We start from the raw sequence: 18,292 nt of genomic DNA on the forward strand, positions 1-18,292 counted from the left end.
GACCAAAATAAAACCACTAATGGATGGATGCATGGATAGAGAGTGGCATTTTGTTTTAATCATGGAAAAATGCGGATTTTGAGTTACTATTTTTAGTCCAAAAAATGGGGTTTTTTTAATCAGAGAAAACCAGGATCCCCGCTGATCATATGCAATTTAAAGGGACTAACTCCCCCTCAACGCTTCCAGGTTTTCATACGCTTTGCCAAAATTATCAGCCTAGGATCCCATAAAATGGCAACTGCCATGGCAGTTTTGTGATGCTGACACTGGCTCACCGGATAAAAGAGATTTTGACACTTACTCACTTAAGACAATAAGCAGCCACCTGAATTCATGGTGCTTTGATACTAGTGACTTGAGTTCAGCTGGAATGGGTGAAACATTAAGAAACAGCTACCTAGTTACAGATGAGAAGCTTACAGGCTTACTGAAACAAGTGGCACTTCATGTGATAAAGACATTTCCCAGGGAGGATTTAGCTCTGATTAAATTCAAATCATCCATTCCTCCTCGGAAAGCAAAGATACCCTAAAACTAGAAAGACTCTCTCTCCATAAACAGCAGAAAACTGAAAAAAAACCCCTCAATACCCCTTTCACGAGTCATTAGAACATCTTTTTTATAGACAACAGAAGCAGAAGGAAGTAGAAATCAGTATTTAAAATTTGTACTTGGGAGAATGCTAAGTGTCCCTTTCCTAATTTTTATACAGGGAATTGGCTTGTGTTCGCTTCCTTGGCTACCACACTTGAGATATGACAAACTGGAATTCATCTGAGATTTCTTGCACAGATGACACAGCATTACAAAGAGCGACTGGTTTCACTCGGGACTGTCACGAGGTATCAGCAGGCAAAACTGAGTTCTGAACACAGGTCCTGCCCTAAAGAGAGCATCCAGCCTCCAGACTCTCTCTCCAGATATTGCCCACCCCACTCTCTTTTTGCCAAACCCCCACCAAAACCCTAATAGCTAATCAGCTATCCAAGGGTTCCCTGGAACTGCTACTCAGAGACTGTTGGCCTGATGTTAGAAGCAATTAGAGAACAAGCTATTTTAGGATTACTCCATAACCACCTGGAATATCTTATTAAGAATATCGTATTAACACAGAGCTCAATGTCCAGAGCAATTTCAGTGCCCTGTCCCACCTACAAAAACAGAATTAACTTTTTCCTCAAGAGGAAAAGCAATAAAAATGGGTCACCAACAGAAGGACAAATCCATTCCAGCCTCTTCAAGTTCACAATTGCCAGATTCTGAAAATTCCCTTTGACTAAACTGTTCAGAACTCATCCATTCTACTTCATGGAAGTTTGCACCTTCCCACCATCCTATATGTTGGGGAAGAGTCTAATTTCCTACAGGACCAACATCCCATGCCTAATACAAGAGAGGAAGAAAGACCAGGATGCAAAAGTTCAGCACAGTGAATGCCAGGCCAGAGGTGCACCTCACCCTAAAGTTCTCAAAGTTCCCCGATGCAAGTATTTTCAAGGACAGTTCAGATGAGTTTGTTCTCCTGGTATATTTATTTTTGGTGCATATGCTGGAAGTCATCACTGGTGAAGAAACAAGGGGCATTTATACACATATGTTTGTCTGCTCCGATGTGCCAGAGATCCGGCGCATCGAACTAGACTCAATTGATCGAGTCTGCTCAACACATGCATTTGTATAAACGGCAAAATGCCCGTCAGTGTTGAAAAAACAGCAGTGGTGAGCTTTTGAAATAAAACACCTTTGTTGTGTTTTAGTTCACAAGTGCTCCACCTCCATATTCTCAGAGCTGATACGCATTTTGCTGTTTATAAAATGTATGTGCCGCAGTGCCGGGCACCTTTAAAAGTGTCCAGTGCTGGAGCACAAGCATGTGTACAAATGCCCAAGGTCTTTACCACAAACAACTAGGAACTTTACTTAGTTTTGACAACTTAACTCAAACCTGATATACCTGTCTGCCAGAAGTACTTCAATTCTGGTATTTCTAGACAGACTTCAAACTAAGTATGGTGATTTCCCAATCACAAATATCCATTAAGGAATTAATCATTGCTGTGGAACAGTCTTTTCCCCACTATCCCACCAGCTTAACTGCAAATGCACAGCTAATGGCAAGTGTGTGTGTGTGGGGTGGGGGGGGGGGCGGCAGCAATTTCAGGATTATCAGAGAATCAGAAGAAATTCCTTGTGTGGGTGGAGCTGAACCCTGGGAAGTGAAACAGAAGCTACTATAAAGAGAGCTGTTGTAGCACAAAATGCCGATAAGATCAGTATTGCTGCCCCGAGCTCCAAGTTCTCAAGCTTGGTAAGAACCATGTTATAATTATCATAATTTGCCTGCTGTTGCCTGGCAAAACTTTGTACTAGCAGAAATAATTCTATAGAACAGAGCTCATTTGAACCTGTATGGCTTTGAGGATGATTCTTGAACCATATTTTAGTGAGTTCAACATCAAGTTGTGGTAAACAAATAAAAACCCTGATGACTTTCGTATACTCAGAGCACATCAGGTGCCCCTTTTGCTTAGCCTTCCTTATGAACACTCTCAACTGTGCATTGCTTTAATCACACAGGTCGGTGCAGCGCAGGAATATACAGGAAAAAAATGTGGAAGACTAGGACTCCTGACTCCTTAAGTGCCCATGAAAAGATTATAACTTGGGCTACTGGATTACAAAATGCAGTGTGGCATGTGGCCACTTTCTTGAAATCACTCTGAAGGGACAGACAATGGAAATGTAAGAACATCACACACCCATGCTTTTCCCACCCATGATCCTGCTGTCTTAACCAGTTAATTGGCACACAGACAGACAATCCAGAGGCATTTCTAAAGGTTGACTGACACCCAAGCCAATTCTGGCTTTTATAATCAATCACACACACAAGGTTGCAGAGGGTACGAGCAAGCACAGGATCCATGCACTGGAATTCATAATAAAAAATCCCCGCCCCCTCCCCAAAACCCCCAAAACAAAACATTAAAAACTCTCAGAGAAGGCAGGATAATGAATAAACAAGGCATACTGTCAACTCGGAAGACATGTAAGGGGAATGATTGTGAGTATCCAACCTGAAACATCTTTAAATGGTGTAACTGTTAAAAAGTGCACCAACCTTGTGAAACTCAAGCCCCTTTAAGGCATTGAGTTAAATGCCCATAAGCAAAGGCACTAAATACCACTAGGCAGCTGAGGATCTTGGACTAATTTATATTCTCTGCGAAAACTAAAGTAGGAATCTTGCTAATCACAATAATAAAAGTGTTCCTGAGTGTGAAAAGGATTCGCTGGGACATCAGTTGGAGAACAGGCAGTCAAAGTGATCCAGCAGCAATCCTCTCTCCATACTGCTGCTCTCCCTGGTAATCAGAGAGGCTGCCCAGCTATGCTTAAAATTAGATGAGAACCCACACCCAACCATCTGCTAAAAAGCGTCATTTTCTTCTGCGGAATTAAAATCTCATTTCTCTTTGGATAAAGACGGGCAGTCCACCAGGTCCTTTTTGCCCAAGCCGTGGGAGCTCTCAGCTATCTAAGCAGTGATGGATTTACACAGGATTTGAGCAGCACTAGGAGAGAGGGAGCTGCCTGGTTCTCTCCACCCTCCTTCTGGAACTGCAAGCCCTTGACGAGCCGCTCCACTCCCTCGCTGTTTTGTGCTGACAGGATTCCCACCGCCCTTGTGTCATAAGCTGAGCCAGCTCTTTTGTCCGATGGCTTGTTCTACAATTATTTACTCGGCTGTCCGAGTCTGAATAGGAACTCGGAGCAGCCAGACATCAATGCTGTTTTTCAACTTTCTGCCACCCTAGTATTAGGCTCCTACCAGAGAATCTCAGTCTCGTGCAGCAAAGCCAGTGCTCCTCCTGAAGGCCCCAGTCAATCAAGAGGGAACAATCACATTCAAAAGGAGAAATCAGCACAACCATGTTCATGTTCTAGAGCTGACAGCAAAAGCCAGACCCTGGGGAACTGAATATCACGTGGGCCACAGCTTCCCTTCCCTTTCTGTGGGACCCTTCCCATACCTATCCTCCCTCTCTGTGCCCCCCACTCCCTGGCCTCGCTGTTCAAGCCACATGTTTCCTGGGACCCTTGGGTTGCAGCTCCCTTTCCCAAAGGGCAGGAGCAGGAAGCAAAAGCTGGAGGGAGCCCAGAGATCCTAGCAATAATAGCAGCTAGTGACACCCCAGCAGAAGCCCATGAGCCATAAGATAACTGCCTGGGGGGGCGGCAGGCTGGCAGTTGCACAGCCCTGATGTAGAGTATTTCAAACAATTGAGAAAAATGCATCAGTGTGATTTAGGGGCTAAGCTGCCAGTCAGTGGGACTTAGGCACTTTTGAAAATATGATCCTTTATCTGCGGACTTGTTGCTGAGCTGAAAATACAACTAAAATATGGGTAGGCCCTTACAAGATGTTTGAGTTGAACAAATTAAAACAGCTCTTCTCATTGGCTACAGCTGTGGCCAACTTCTCTCCTGAGCTGGGCTGACATCATTGATGAGAAAATAAGGAAGCAAGCAAACAAAGCTGTGTTAAGTTCAAGCGACTTTGTAAGCTCCAACCTTACAGTCCTGTAGTCTGTAAAAAATGTGGGGAAGGCGGTCAGGCATGCAAGGATTTCCTCCTCCTCCTTGTACCCAGCGTAGGTTTGAGCACAGCCACAATGCAGATACTAGATCAAGGATACTTAACCTTTTTCAGGCATGCAACAGGCTGTGGCCCCAATCCTGATGTACCAGCTGACCTCAAGCTTCAAGTGAGGGGTAAGGAAGCATATATTGCACCCTATCACTGCGTGGTTATGTTCCAGTATAAAATGACCTCAGGATGTCCCAAACTAGCAAAGCACTGCCTGTACACTAAAAAGGCTTACAATGCAATCATTTATGAACCCATTTCCAATAATGCCATCTTTGAAACTTGTACAAAAAGAGCCACTTACTCCACTGAATGTCTAATGAAAAGGCCCTGCAGAATTTAACACAAAACAACTTTCCTAAATATTGTTTCTGAAGACAGGAGGAAAAGTGCTTGCAAATGGTAAGAGATGAAAATGGCAATGCAGTTAATTCCATAAAGGACATCACAGATCATTTTAAACACCTCACAAATATAAGATATTTTACACACCCAAAAAACAAGGGCTCAGGGGAGCTTTTAAATACCAAAAGAAAAGTGTCCAACTGTACTTTCTTGCCTTCAGAGATCAAGCTACTCGTTGGTATCTTAAATGTGAATGTTACCAGGTAAGATTGTGATATCTCACAGTTACATATTCATACTTCAAACACAAGCTACAAATGTGGATGGAAAAAGTTCAACCCTCAACACTTTCCTTACTTCAGGGCTGTCCAAATGGCAGCCCACAGGCCAGATGCAGCCCCTGAGAGGTCAACCTGTGCTCCCTGGCCTTCTGGTGCCATGCCCCCATCATTCTCCAGCTGCTCCTGCTGAGGTCTCTGGTCTCTCCCCTTCCCTTCCCCAACTTCCACTTCCTGCCCCTAACCCTGGGGACAAGGTGAAACAGCCTGTGGGGCCAGGGAAGCCTACTGTCAGGGGGATCCATAGATCCCACACAGGGTGCTGGCATGGCAGGGTGGGTCTATGCAGGTTGGCAGGGCATGTGGCCCAGGAGGAACGTGGTCTGTACGGCATGTGGCTCGTGGCCATCAGGTTCTGCCCACTCAGAAGTTAGACAGCCTGGCCCTACTTCAACTAAATGTGCTTCCTTAGCACCATTACAATTTTGTACCTGTGTAGTACCTTCATCAGCATATGTTAAAGTGCTTTACAAACACCGGGCCAGATTCCTGAATACAACAGATATCCATGCAACACAGCAGCGTGGAAGGCTGATGAACAAAATCAACTTTAAGCCATCTTTGCAGTTCCCGAATTCTAGAACAAGCAGCCTGGCTGCTCCACCACAACACTAGGCTGCAAAAGCCTCCTGAAGGCTGTAGGATGGTTGAAATACAACAAACTGCACATATATGTACAGCTCTACCAATGGCTCTGCAGCACCCAGGGACCTATCTTCCAGCAGACGTATTTTCTGAAGTTACATCTGACCAGTTTGTAGTCTTTTTTTCCCTCTTGTCAGGGAAGCACAAAGGGAATCAAACCCACTGCCTTAGTAAGCTTCATGTGATGCTGCCTAGTACACTATACCGAACCACAAAGAAATAATTTGTCCAAAGTCAGTGAAGTGCTGACCCAGTCTCACAGTCTGAAATTAGTTTTCTAATCAAGTGGCTACCAAAGAGAGGAGCCTACACTTCCAGGCTTGTACTCATGCTGAATTAACCCCTTAGTGAGTCCTAGGCAAACAAATTTGTGGGACCCGGGCTGGTCGAGGCCCCTTTCCCCACCCTGGTGCTGCCACCCACAGGGAGCGGGGCTTGGAGCCGCCGCTAGGAAGCAGCCACTGGCAGCAAGGCCAGCAGAGGGAAAGGAAAGGGAAGGGAAGCAGATGGGGCCATTCGTGCCACCACTGCCCCCCCCCAGCTCAGAGCCCTAGGCATGCGTCTAGTTTGCCTATGTGTTAATCTAGCCCTGCTTGTACCCTCTGCCACACTGGCTTGACTGTGCTGTCAGAGACCTCCCAGCTACACCCTGCTGAGAGACTGGAAAAACGAACCAGTTTTCCCATCAGCCACCACATTGTGCTTTAGCAAGGGCTGAAGCAATTTCTCTGGTGCCAGTCACCTGACTGACACACCCATCCAATTTCCTTAGAGCAGTTTGAATAACTCCTCACTCAAACCAACCTCTCTTGAGCAGCAAATGCCTAGAAGGAGCAGCAGCTGGCTGGCTGCTAAACACTACAACGCTGGAGGTAGGAATCCTGCTTACCGCTAACTCAGTCACTTGCACAGAATCCTGCCAGGACCATCAATATGGGAACTAGTGAGCGTGGTCTTACTGCTGGAAATACTGGGTGAGACGACCATGTTTTTTTTATGCGGGAGCTCAAGCCTGATACAAAGTTCTGAAGGTAACAAATTCTTCCTCATTGAAAAGCCTCCCGTGTCATCATGAAGCAAGGCTGTTGGCTGTAACTGTGTTGGTCTAAGGACACAAGCAGGCAACGTTCTTTGTACAGATGTGATATCTTTTATTAGACCAACTAAATAGTTGGAAAAAAGTTCTTTGCAAGCTTTCGGGCACAGAAGTCCTTCTTCAGGTACTGGGAGACTCTGCAGTCTCCCAATGCCTGAAGAAGGGCATTTGTGCCCAAAAGCTTGCAAAGAACTTTTTTTCATCGTGAAGCAAAATGCTGAAGCCTCCAACCAACGGTTTCTTAAGAGGAGATTTGAAATGATCTATGCTCATAGCAAGCAATCAAAGTCTACTATTTATAGTTCATCACTAAGGAAAAAAAATCAGTCTTCCTACTTCTAGTCGCTTCCTCAGAAATTCTATCTGCCTAGAGCGAAAGGCAGAATGAATTCAACTTTGAAATTGTAGCAGTCCCCAGTGGAAACCTTCTGTACTGTACTGGTTGCAGCAAAGGGTTGCTAAACCCAACCCACAAATCTAAACCTAGCACGTGTTAGTGCCAGTCTCAAAATCCCTATAACTGTAGCTGCACCCAACAGAGTTAAGATCCACTGATTTAAAGCCTAAAGCACCCTTGTGTTATGTTTGTTAACAATATACCCACTTATCATGAAACACAACCAAGTAAAGAATTCTTGGCACTACGGACATATTTCAAGCACTGATAATTATCCTTTTAAACTCATTTTAAGCATCCCAGCTGTTAGAATACAATAGCAAGCAAACCACTTTCCTCCCACTCATGAGTTATAAAATGGTCTGGCTGATTCACAGAATCACTGGTGGAGTATGGAGCTTTCCCCACATTCCAGAACGCAGGCTCCAATCCAGTCTGAGTTTGCAGTGATTGGAAGTCTTTATTGAGGGTTTGCAGATGGTCTGGGAGGAATAAGTTGAGTCAGATACTACCAGGCAGGTGTCTGCATCAAAAGCAATTACAACAAATAGCATTTGTCAGCCTCTTGCTGACAGCCTAAGCAGAAAGGTGAAGGACAAATGAGTCACATAGACCAACTCATCTCTGATATGCAAGGGCTATGGCTAAAAGTAAAAATCAGAGACCCACAGATAAGGGGCCTTCATTTACTATTTCTGTGGGTTACCAGAAATCTGTGCTTATAGAGCTAACAAATGAGGTGCCTATAACAGGTATTAGGCTCACTTTGAAAAGAAAAGCTTGAGAGAGAAACTCCATTCACACTGACCTGCTTGAGCTGTTCATCCAGTCTCCAGGGCTGCCGCCCAGATGGGGAACCTGAATATGGTTGTTTAGTAGTGTCTTTACCCTGCTCTTCCTTTACCGGCTGTCCTCGCTGATGTCCTGGGGTAGGATTAGAGGTAGAAGCCACTCTTTGGTTGTGATGGGCCACTTTGGGAGAATGAAAAAACTTCAAAGCAGAACACGCATCTTTCCCAGTCATTTCGGTGCCATCCTCAAGATCTCCACCTTCCAAACCCCCTTCCTCTTCCTCATCCTCCTCTTCTTCATCTTCCTCTTCCTCCTCCTCAGGATCAGAGTTCATGCTGCTCTGATCAAAAGCTCGGGCAGCCCCAGCTACAGGTGGGACTCTGGCAAGAGGGCCAACAGCGGAGCCGCCTGAAGCTCTGCCAGATGTGGCTGCTAAAACAGCCTGCTGGGCAGCCAGCTGCTGAGTATACAGCATTTGGGCCTCTCTGATCTGCCTCTGCTGTCTCTCTCTGGAATCCATCTGCAGAGGAGCTTGCTGTTGCTGCTGCTGCTTCTGCAGCTGCTCCACAACAGCTTCGAGCTTCATCCTGCAGTTAGCATGGCTGGGAAAGGGGTGGGGGTGCTTCTCAATCCAGTAGGGTTCAAGCCCCAACTTCCAGAGATCAACAGAATCTGAAAGAGAATTAACAGTTGTCTGTATGAATATAGAATGCTTTCATCTTTCTCCATGTAGGAGGCTAAGCAGGCTCCAAGGCCAATACTCATTCCAGTTCAGGAGACCGTGAAACAATCTGCCTTGAGTTCAGCAGCCTCAGGCTCAAACTTGCATTCGATTTTCAGTGTGTTTAATTGTATTTTCAAGCTGAGCACATTTAGCATAAGCACAGATTACAAACTCCAGTCACCACCTGAAAAGCCTCTGTTCCCTGCCCCGAAAGCTTTTTCTCTACTGAATCTCAATCCCCACTCCCTGCCCCCTACACACACACCACCTAACTTAACATACTAGGTTTTTTATTTATATTTCCCTTCTCCTCGTATTAGAGAATTGATGGAACTGCACTTGAAAAAAAACCCTTCCATTATTTCACCAGATACCATTGCCTTTGTTAGTTATTTCATGTTTTTGACATTTTACCAGAGTTCAAAGTGCTGAGACAGTCATAAAAACAGGTCTCTATTAGTAGCCAACCCTCAATCCTCTGGATCATGGTGTACATGTATGAGGTCTAGTCACCAACACCCTCCACGGATACACCTAGGCAAGAGTATGGAGGAATGGATGCTGCCCAAGACCTACCATCCACCCTTTAGACCAGTAAGAGAAAATCCAAAGACCAGACCGAGTCCAGATGCTCAGTGCCTTGATGGTCGTAGCTTATGTCAGAGAACAACAGGTGAGAACTGCTATGGACTGCCTAACATCTCAGGGAGGGCACATTTCTGTCAGGGTGATGTCCTTTAGCCTTTCTGCAACCAAGGAGTAGCCACAAAACAGTGGGGCCTATAGTTTTGAGGCACCCTACACTCACCTTACTTTGGAGTTTGCAACATTGTGGTACAGCTACCCTGCCACAAGTAGCCCCACCACATTGCCTCCAGGTCTTTCAGTCAAATGCAGCTTATGGTTATACCCAGGACCTTCCATCTTTTATGCCTTGAAGTAAACTGGGGAAGTTGGGGAAAGATCAACCTAGGCCCAATTGTTTAGTCAACCACTGGGAAAGTTTTCCCTCTCCCATCTCAGTGCCTAACTCTGCCAGTACATCTCAATCTCAAATGTTAACAATCTCCGACAGCCCAATCCCCAGGTGGTGCAGGACTTAGAAACAGCTTCATTCCAACTCAAGATCAAAAAAGCTGACTAGCTGCTGAGATGCACAGCTAAGGCACCAGGCAAATCTCAGAAAAAGGACAGTATTCCTTTTTTCCAAAGATGAAGTGGAATTTGTGGATTTCAGACTGCAGAGTTCAGACAGTGAAATACATCTCACTTGCCAGTTAGATGAGCTCTTCAAGACTTAATGAGATAAACCAGAACCCAGGCAATAATGGAGGAGAAACAAAGGAAAGGCCCGTTACAAACATGCTAGGGAGTTTCTCCTCCATCTCTCCTACAATCAGCATCACATTATAGAAGCTGACCAAACACAGCTCCTTAAAAAAGAAAATATTTCGCTAAGACTATCCATTCAAGACATTTCTATGACTAAAACAAGAAAGATGTTAAGACCAGCCCAGTTTTTACGCTACAAAATAAGAGGAGGAAAGAAAGTCTGCTGAAGCCCCTAGATTTTTTTTTTAATTATTTTATTTATTTATTTATTTTTAGAGATACTTAACTAGTATAGGCCAATGTTTCTCTATCTATGGGTCACGACTCAAAAGTGGGTCGCAAAAATATATGAAAGCATCATGAACAAACTTTAAAAATGGATTCTCCTTCAAAGGAAAAAAAACATGGGAAACTGTGACTTTTCCCTTGCAGGCTGGCAGAGCTCAAGCCTGCAAGGGGCTGCTTGGAGACGCCTCTCCCACCCCGCACTGCCCCACACACTGGGGGGTTGGGGCCTGGGGGGCAGCAGGTCAGAAGCAAGGGGTTCTGGGCTGGGACTGCCCATCTATGTCTACAAATGCATACTGGTCCAAAAAAGGTTGAAAACCACTGGTATACACTACAAACTTAAGAAAATGAAATGGAATTAAAGTCTCCCTGTATATAATACCAAAGGCATTTTTCTCTGCAAATTCTCTCTCATCCTATACAGCTATTTAGCTCATAAAAATGAAATCATTCCAGTGACAGGTATAGCAGCATTCTTAAATCATGTACATAAATATATTCTTCGCTTACACATGGAATAACAGTGGAGGAACAATAATGCACAACTTGGCAGCCAATTCCTTGCACCAACCTCTCACGTGCAATACACAACCGAAGCTAGATGCAGGCACATCTTGGGAACAGTAACAATGGTCTGGAATATGGGTCACAACACTAACCACAAACCAGGTTTGGTATAAGGTGCACATATATAATATAAAACTCCCCCCCTCCCCCAAGCACCCCTTGTACACCCTATTGTGTATTGTTGCACCTGAGGCACGTTAGGGTGTCATCTATCATGGATCAGTGACATACAGCAGGGTGTGCAGTTACTACATGCCTGGAGTATAGTGTACTAAATAAGTGACGTGGTATGAGGTTAACTTGCCAGGTAAACACACCTGAGGTACAGCAACGCACACCCTGGGATGCCATTCCAGTACACTGCATGCAGTTCAAATACAATAACACATGACGGGTTACGGCAAGATTTATTCCCTGCTCTTGTGTGTTTTGATTAGACACAAATGTGAAACCCAAGGGCCTCCTGAACCAAAGAAATGCATTCAGCATACGGTAACCACACCCTAGCCAAGTATCTGCATAATTATGAAGATGGTCAACTCTCCAAAGACTTTTAAGTCAATAAAGACAAATATTTTTAACAAAAAGTGAGATGAGACCACAAAAAAGGGCGCTGTTCTTTTCTGAATGTCTCTGGGTGCTTTTCTGTTGCTACCTTCGATCACTGTCAATGATTTGAGCCTCTATCCTGTTTTTCAGCCTTGAGGTGTCCATTCCTATCAGCACGGGCCATGAAAAAAACCTGTGTAAATTTCAGGTTCTCACAAGACAACCTACGCAGGGGCATCGAGGCCCTTGCAAACCTGCAATCAACCCCCGCTCCCCTGAATGCTCAACTCATTCAGTGTTAATTAGCTTTTGGCTAACGTGTAGCTAATTACTTCTCGGTTTCACGCATAAAAGACTCTGGCAATATTTACTTCTTGGCTTTTTGCAAAACCATATGTGCTGGGTTGCGGAGCACCTCCATGCCAGTGCCCAGCACTGGTGATCCTCAGCCAGGGGTCTGCGCGGGGTGCCCTGAGGTCCTTTCGAGGCTGCCTCGCATCGCTGGCACTACGAGGAGGGCGAATGCTGAGCACAAGATAAACCCCAGGGTTTCAGAGAGGAACTGGCAGCAGTTAAGCTGTCCTGCCTGGCTGCGGGTTGCCCGATGTCCCTGCCTGCCACAGGCGAACGGCTCTAGCGGGTCTCAGAAATGAAGCTGGCACTGTCCGGAGTGGGGGTGGGGGGAGGCTGAGCCTGACACGGCCCCAGGGGGTACAGCAGAACAAGGCCCAGGGGAGGCAGCGCCTGAAGAGGAAGGCAAGGCTGCTCTGCCCATGCCCCAACGGGGGGGGGCCTCAGTGGGGGAGGCCCGGGCAGAGCTTCTCCCCGCCAGGCCCTGCCCCTGCTACCCACAGGCCCCTAGACCCCCCAGCCCAGCCACCCATTCACCCGCCAGTACCAGCTCTGCCCCCCTCCACCTGACACCCCTAGCTGCGGGGACCCCCGAGGGCGCGGGGCCGTTACCTGCTCGGCGGCGCGGGGCTCAGGTCGCTCCAGGCCCGAACGCAGACTCCGCCCATCCCGCCCCGCCCCCCCCCACCCCCGGAGCCGGACCGGAAGTGCAGCCGGGGGGAGGGGCGGGGGAGGGGCGGGGCGCGGACCGGAAGTCAGCTCAGCCCCCCCTTGGGGAGGGAAGGGGGAGGAAGCGCCGCTGAGCGGAAGCAGGAAGCGCCGGGAGAGGGGAGGGGGCGGGAATTCGCGGCGGGCAGCCAATGAGCGCGCGGAGCGCACGTTATGCTTCCGGTTCCGGGAGGTAGAAAAGGGGCCCCGCGAGGCAACTCGACCGGAAGTCGTAGCGTGAGGCGGGGCAGCGGAGCTAGTAACAGCAAGCCCTGAGGTAGCGGGGCCAGGCCGGGCTTTACTGGGAGGGAAGGTTGTCCTACCCTTCCCCCACTTCGGGGTCTGCTGGGGGTGGGCTGGTCTCCCTGGGCTGAAGTGAGGGTGGCTACCCCGCGGCTCTAATCCTTCCCCTTTGCACCCCTAGGCTGAGCTACTGCAGACAATGGGTGACGAGGAGATTGCGGCACTGGTGGTGGACAATGGCTCGGGCATGTGCAAGGCAGGCTTTGCGGGTGACGATGCACCCCGTGCTGTGTTTCCCTCCATCGTGGGGCGCCCGCGGCACCAGGGTGTGATGGTGGGCATGGGGCAGAAAGACAGCTACGTGGGTGACGAGGCACAGAGCAAGCGTGGTATCCTCACTCTCAAGTACCCCATCGAGCATGGCATCGTGACCAACTGGGATGACATGGAGAAGATCTGGCACCACACCTTCTACAATGAGCTGCGTGTGGCCCCCGAGGAGCACCCAGTGCTGCTCACTGAGGCACCTCTCAACCCTAAGGCCAACCGGGAGAAGATGACGCAGATCATGTTTGAGACCTTCAACACGCCAGCCATGTACGTGGCCATCCAAGCCGTGCTGTCCCTGTATGCCTCCGGTCGCACCACTGGTATCGTCATGGACTCTGGGGATGGCGTCACCCATACCGTGCCCATCTATGAGGGCTATGCCCTGCCCCATGCCATCCTGCGCCTGGACCTGGCAGGCCGTGACCTGACTGACTACCTCATGAAGATCCTGACGGAGCGGGGCTACAGCTTCACCACCACAGCCGAGCGGGAGATCGTGCGAGACATCAAGGAGAAGCTCTGCTACGTCGCCCTGGACTTTGAGCAAGAGATGGCTACGGCTGCCTCATCCTCCTCCCTAGAGAAGAGCTATGAGCTGCCCGATGGGCAGGTGATCACGATTGGAAATGAGCGGTTCCGCTGCCCCGAGGCCATCTTCCAGCCCTCTTTCCTGGGCATGGAGTCCTGTGGCATTCATGAGACCACCTTCAACTCCATCATGAAGTGTGACGTGGACATCCGCAAGGACCTGTATGCCAACACGGTGCTGTCAGGTGGTACCACCATGTACCCCGGCATTGCTGACCGCATGCAGAAGGAGATCACGGCGCTGGCGCCCAGCACAATGAAGATCAAGATCATCGCCCCGCCAGAGCGCAAATACTCCGTCTGGATCGGGGGCTCCATCCTGGCTTCTCTCTCCACCTTCCAGCAGATGTGGATCAGCAAGCAGGAGTATGACGAGTCTGGGCCATCCATCGTGCATCGCAAGTGCTTCTGAAGATGCTCCCAGCAGCTGTGCCTGCCTCTGCGAACGGAGCTACTGCTGTTGTGGTTGGGCAAATGCTTACCAAATGGGGAAGCTTGTGTTTTTGTTTTTTTTGAGAGCTCTGCCCTGAGAGCCTCTGTTGTTGGACCAGTATTGTTTGACTGTTACTTCCCTTGCCCCAGGTTTAGCTGACCATTCCTTTGTTACTTCCCTTGCCCCAGGTTTAGCTGACCATTCCTTTTGTATTGTGTAGTAACTATATCCCCTGCATCTTATATGATCTGTTTCAGAGTTTGTGATGAAAGTTGCTATTAATCAGTGTTAGTGGAGACTAGAGGAACAAATTGTAATTTCTCTGGAGCTTGATACTTAGAAAGGGTTACTTGGCTTCCAGTATGTAACTCTAGGGTTGTTAGTTGTCCCTATTGGTTTGTTATCTATGAAGAAACTGTTAATGACAGGAGCTATCACCTTTGGTATTACCAATAAACTTCTCTAGTTCAAAACTGAAGGTCTACTGTACAAGCTTTTTGTATCAAATCAGCTGCCCTGGAAGATGAAGTCATCAGTGTGTAAAACTTGCTCTCCCTATAAAAAAGCACACTTCTGTAACTGTGTCCATGTAACACTTGAAAGCCTATACTGAAGTTCTGCAGTCTTGAAGGAGATGGGCAAACCTTGTTGATCTAAAAAAAATGCAGATAAGTAGTGCGTCTAAAACCTCTCTACTTACATAAGTGCAGAAACTATTTTAGGTTTTGGTATCTGGCTCTCAGAACCCTCTTCTTGCTGGAGAAGAACTGATGAACAAAGTGTCTCTTACTAGAGCGCAAGCAGTTCCTTTTCATGCAAGGAAAAATATTCTGGGTTTTCTTCCTTCTTAAAGGAGATAATTTCTTCTTTCTCCCTGGGCTGGGGAGGGGGAAGAGGAGGCTTTCCCATAGGAGACTTAAGTAACCTCTATAACTCTCTTTTTCATTTAAAAACCAAACAAAAAAAAAAGTTTTAATTTCAATTTTTTTTTTTTTAAATCGAATAATGATAAATGTTATCATTTCCACAGATAATGACAATGAGGAGGTGAAAGGGTATTTTAAAGCGCCTCACTCTGGAAGAAGATGCTCAGTTTAACTATTTGATGAGATATCTGTTCCAAGAGAGGGAAGGAAGCAGTTTGTATGCATTCAGGTACTTAATGCATCCATGAACCTGAATAATCTTACCAATACACTCTAGTCATCAAGAATCCCATGTGTGCTCAAGTTCATATAAAGGGGTGGGGGGAGTGCATGCACTTGTTTTCTACAGAGCACAGCTACCATTAACATAACAAACCTAAAATGTGAGACTTCCATGCAAAGCATAACTACCATATCCTTTACCCTTTTCACAGCATTTGGTCTTGCAGTGTAGTTCCTGCTGCGTAAGAAGTTCAGCTGGTGAAACTAATGGTCTTCAATTTGGCATTTGTCAGGCTTGTCTTCCATTTTGGCAGTATCTTAAGGAAGACTTTAAAACTGACATGCTTTAACAAAACACGTTTGTTAATAGAATGATGAGAAATTCCATATAAAGTTCTTAACAGTGGCTGAAAAGTCTTTCCTGTGATGTTTGGAAATACTAATCATCTTAGTATTATAAAAGAAATATGCTTACCTAGTACCATGTCTTCTGGGGGGGAGCTATGGATTGAATTGCACTGCTCATAACTGATAGGAGCTGTGTTTCTAACCCAACTATTTAATCTTCTTACTATATAAACATGTTCTGGATATGAATGTCTGCAACACCCCCCGCCCCCCCAGTTAACTTTGTGACCAGACCTATCTGGGCTTCTGATCCCTGGACTACAAAACTCATTGAATCTAATATGTACAAAGATATAACAGTGGCTCTATAATCTTATATTCAGAGGCTATTAGGGCAAAGTTATTGTAGCAGGAAGAAAGGTGGGTAAGAAATGTTCTGCCTGATGTAGCAGTAAAGTGAGGATTCATGGTGTGTCTGTGGCAGAACCAAGTGTCAAACTAGAGAATTCCAACTTCCATTCTGAGTAGCTGTTTATTGCACCCTGGGTGGTTGAGTGTCCTGATTGTGTAAAACACTGTGAGGAATAGTCACTGTTCTATGCTGATAATTGGGGATCCAGGTTTTTTGTTTTGCACAGAGAACAACGGATTTCCCAACTTATATCAGAAAAATAGGATTTTCCCTCTTTAGCAGAGATACCCATGGATTTCCCACTTTTGCAAACAACTATGCAGGCTGGCTGAGTTCCAGCCTGCAACAGGCAACTGCAAAAAGGGTGTGAAACCCCCAATCCTCCCGGGAGGGAAGGACCGGGCCTGAGGCTGTCAGTCAGGCAAGGCTGGGCTTGGGCTCACTGTTCTTCCTGGAGCCTGTGAAGTTGGTGGGGCTTGCAGGGGGTTGCCCCCTCCCCTTCTAGCAGGGCTGGGGGGTTGTGGGTCATGGTTTTGGGGGTGGGAGCAGCCTGAGCTGGCAGCAGCAGTGTGGGAGCTGGTTTGTGCTCCTGCTGCAGCAGCTGCTGCCTTCTGCTGGAGGCAGGGAGCTGTAGACCTGGGTCTCTGGCCCCATAGCCGTGACAGCTGGGAGCCCCCTCCAGCAGGGCTGGGGGGCAAGGGTTATGATCACGGCTGGGGGGCTGTTGGAGGAGTGTGGGAGGGGCCATGGCAGAAGTGAGGGGCACCAGTAGGGCTGAGGGGTGGTTGTGGGGAGAGTGACGGGCATGAGCAAAGTGGGGAGGGCTGTGCTGGGGGGAGTGGGGGGTACAAGCAGGGTGGAGGGGACTTTAATTTTAATCATAGATTGGGGGGGTTATCAGAGAATTTGCTATTTTTTTTTATCAGGGAAAACCAGGATACCTGCTGATGATCCTTCAGCATAAGCCCCCTTTGTAAACAGTGAACGTTGTGCTTAATAAGAAACTCTCTCGGAGCTTGAAACAACAAAAAACTCAGGCTTCTTCTAGTCATAATGAATATTCAGCACAAGGGTGCCTGGTTATTTTGTGGAGGCAATAAAGGCTAAAAAGAAAAAAAAGAGGACTATGCAGGCAGAGGTCTCAGAAGCTGCGTTATTGTTCTTTGCATGGAGGTGTAAGAATTCAAAGTATTCTTGTTCTCTCAAATGTGGTGCTCTGTTTTGCTTGTCCTTGCTTCTCATAACTGCACACTGCAGTTTTCTTGATTTCATGTTATAAATTGACTCTTGCAACTCCTTTCTGGTTTCCTCTAAAAAACTTGACCTGTACCTCTTTCTCTTCTCTCTCCCTCCATCTGCTGTTCTATATTAATGTGACTTTTACTCTGCCTCCTGCTGCCAGGTGTGAACACAGCAGTCTTTCTGGATTGCTGTGGGGAAAGGCTTCCCTATAGGAGTAAGAAAAGCAATGTGGTTTGTGCAGTTTCTTAAGGCAGATAGCTCTTTCACCATGGCAAGCTAATACCCTTAATGATGTCCTAGCTTAGCGTCAAGTCAACACAACAGCCAGGACTCTGATCCTGTGATTGAATTTCCTTGCTTGTAGCCTGACCGTAGATTTGGATGTAAAAGCGTGCAGGATTAGTGGCCAGAAGTCAGACCATACCTACACATACAAACTCGAGTTCTTGCTTTGAAATTCCAGAAAGGTCCGTGTTGACATCACCTATATGCTAACTTAAGGTGCCGTTCCTCTGTCTTGAATTATCCTGTTGGCATATGGTTTATTCTGCATATGCTGTAAGACTCGGTCATATTTCAGCTATGATAGATGATGGCCAAATTACAATTTCTTTCCCCAGGGCAGTAGGAGAGACAGTGCTGAGGGGGTCCTAGCAACAATGCAGAAGACATAAGTGTTTCCACAATGTGAGCCCACCCTTAGAACTTGGCATACTTTGACCATGACACTGATTTTTGTCCATTACATGGCTTGGTCTATTC

At 46.9% G+C, this 18,292-nt stretch overlaps 2 protein-coding genes across 3 annotated transcripts in view; one reads left to right on the forward strand and one right to left on the reverse strand.

The window, feature by feature from the left end:
- ARID3B (AT-rich interaction domain 3B) overlaps positions 1–12,807 on the reverse strand; it is a 51,900-nt gene extending 39,093 nt beyond the window's left edge. The window contains exons 1-2 of the mRNA XM_090028603.1: positions 12,691–12,807; positions 8,284–8,939 (exon numbers count right to left, since the gene is read on the reverse strand). Coding sequence (XP_089884729.1) covers positions 8,284–8,853 — 570 coding nt within the window. The 5' untranslated portion in view covers positions 8,854–8,939; positions 12,691–12,807. The remainder of the gene's footprint in view (positions 1–8,283; positions 8,940–12,690) is intronic.
- A 100-nt stretch (positions 12,808–12,907) lies between these two features.
- On the forward strand, positions 12,908–14,858 carry LOC149852462 (actin, cytoplasmic type 5). 2 transcript variants are annotated; one of them, XM_090029041.1, is made up of 2 exons: positions 12,908–13,063; positions 13,211–14,858. In XM_090029041.1, exon 2 carries the CDS (start codon positions 13,229–13,231, stop codon positions 14,357–14,359), a length of 1,131 nt encoding a protein of 376 aa, XP_089885167.1. In that variant the 5' UTR covers positions 12,908–13,063; positions 13,211–13,228; the 3' UTR covers positions 14,360–14,858. The 2 variants fall into 2 exon arrangements, with proteins under 2 accessions (XP_089885167.1, XP_089885168.1); XM_090029042.1 differs by having other exon boundaries at positions 13,010–13,099.
- The last annotated feature ends 3,434 nt before the right edge of the window (positions 14,859–18,292 follow it).

The sequence above is a fragment of the Crocodylus siamensis genome, chromosome 15, assembly GCF_052110815.1.
Source record: "Crocodylus siamensis isolate JL-2025a chromosome 15, ASM5211081v1, whole genome shotgun sequence".
Lineage (NCBI taxonomy): Eukaryota > Metazoa > Chordata > Crocodylia > Crocodylidae > Crocodylus > Crocodylus siamensis.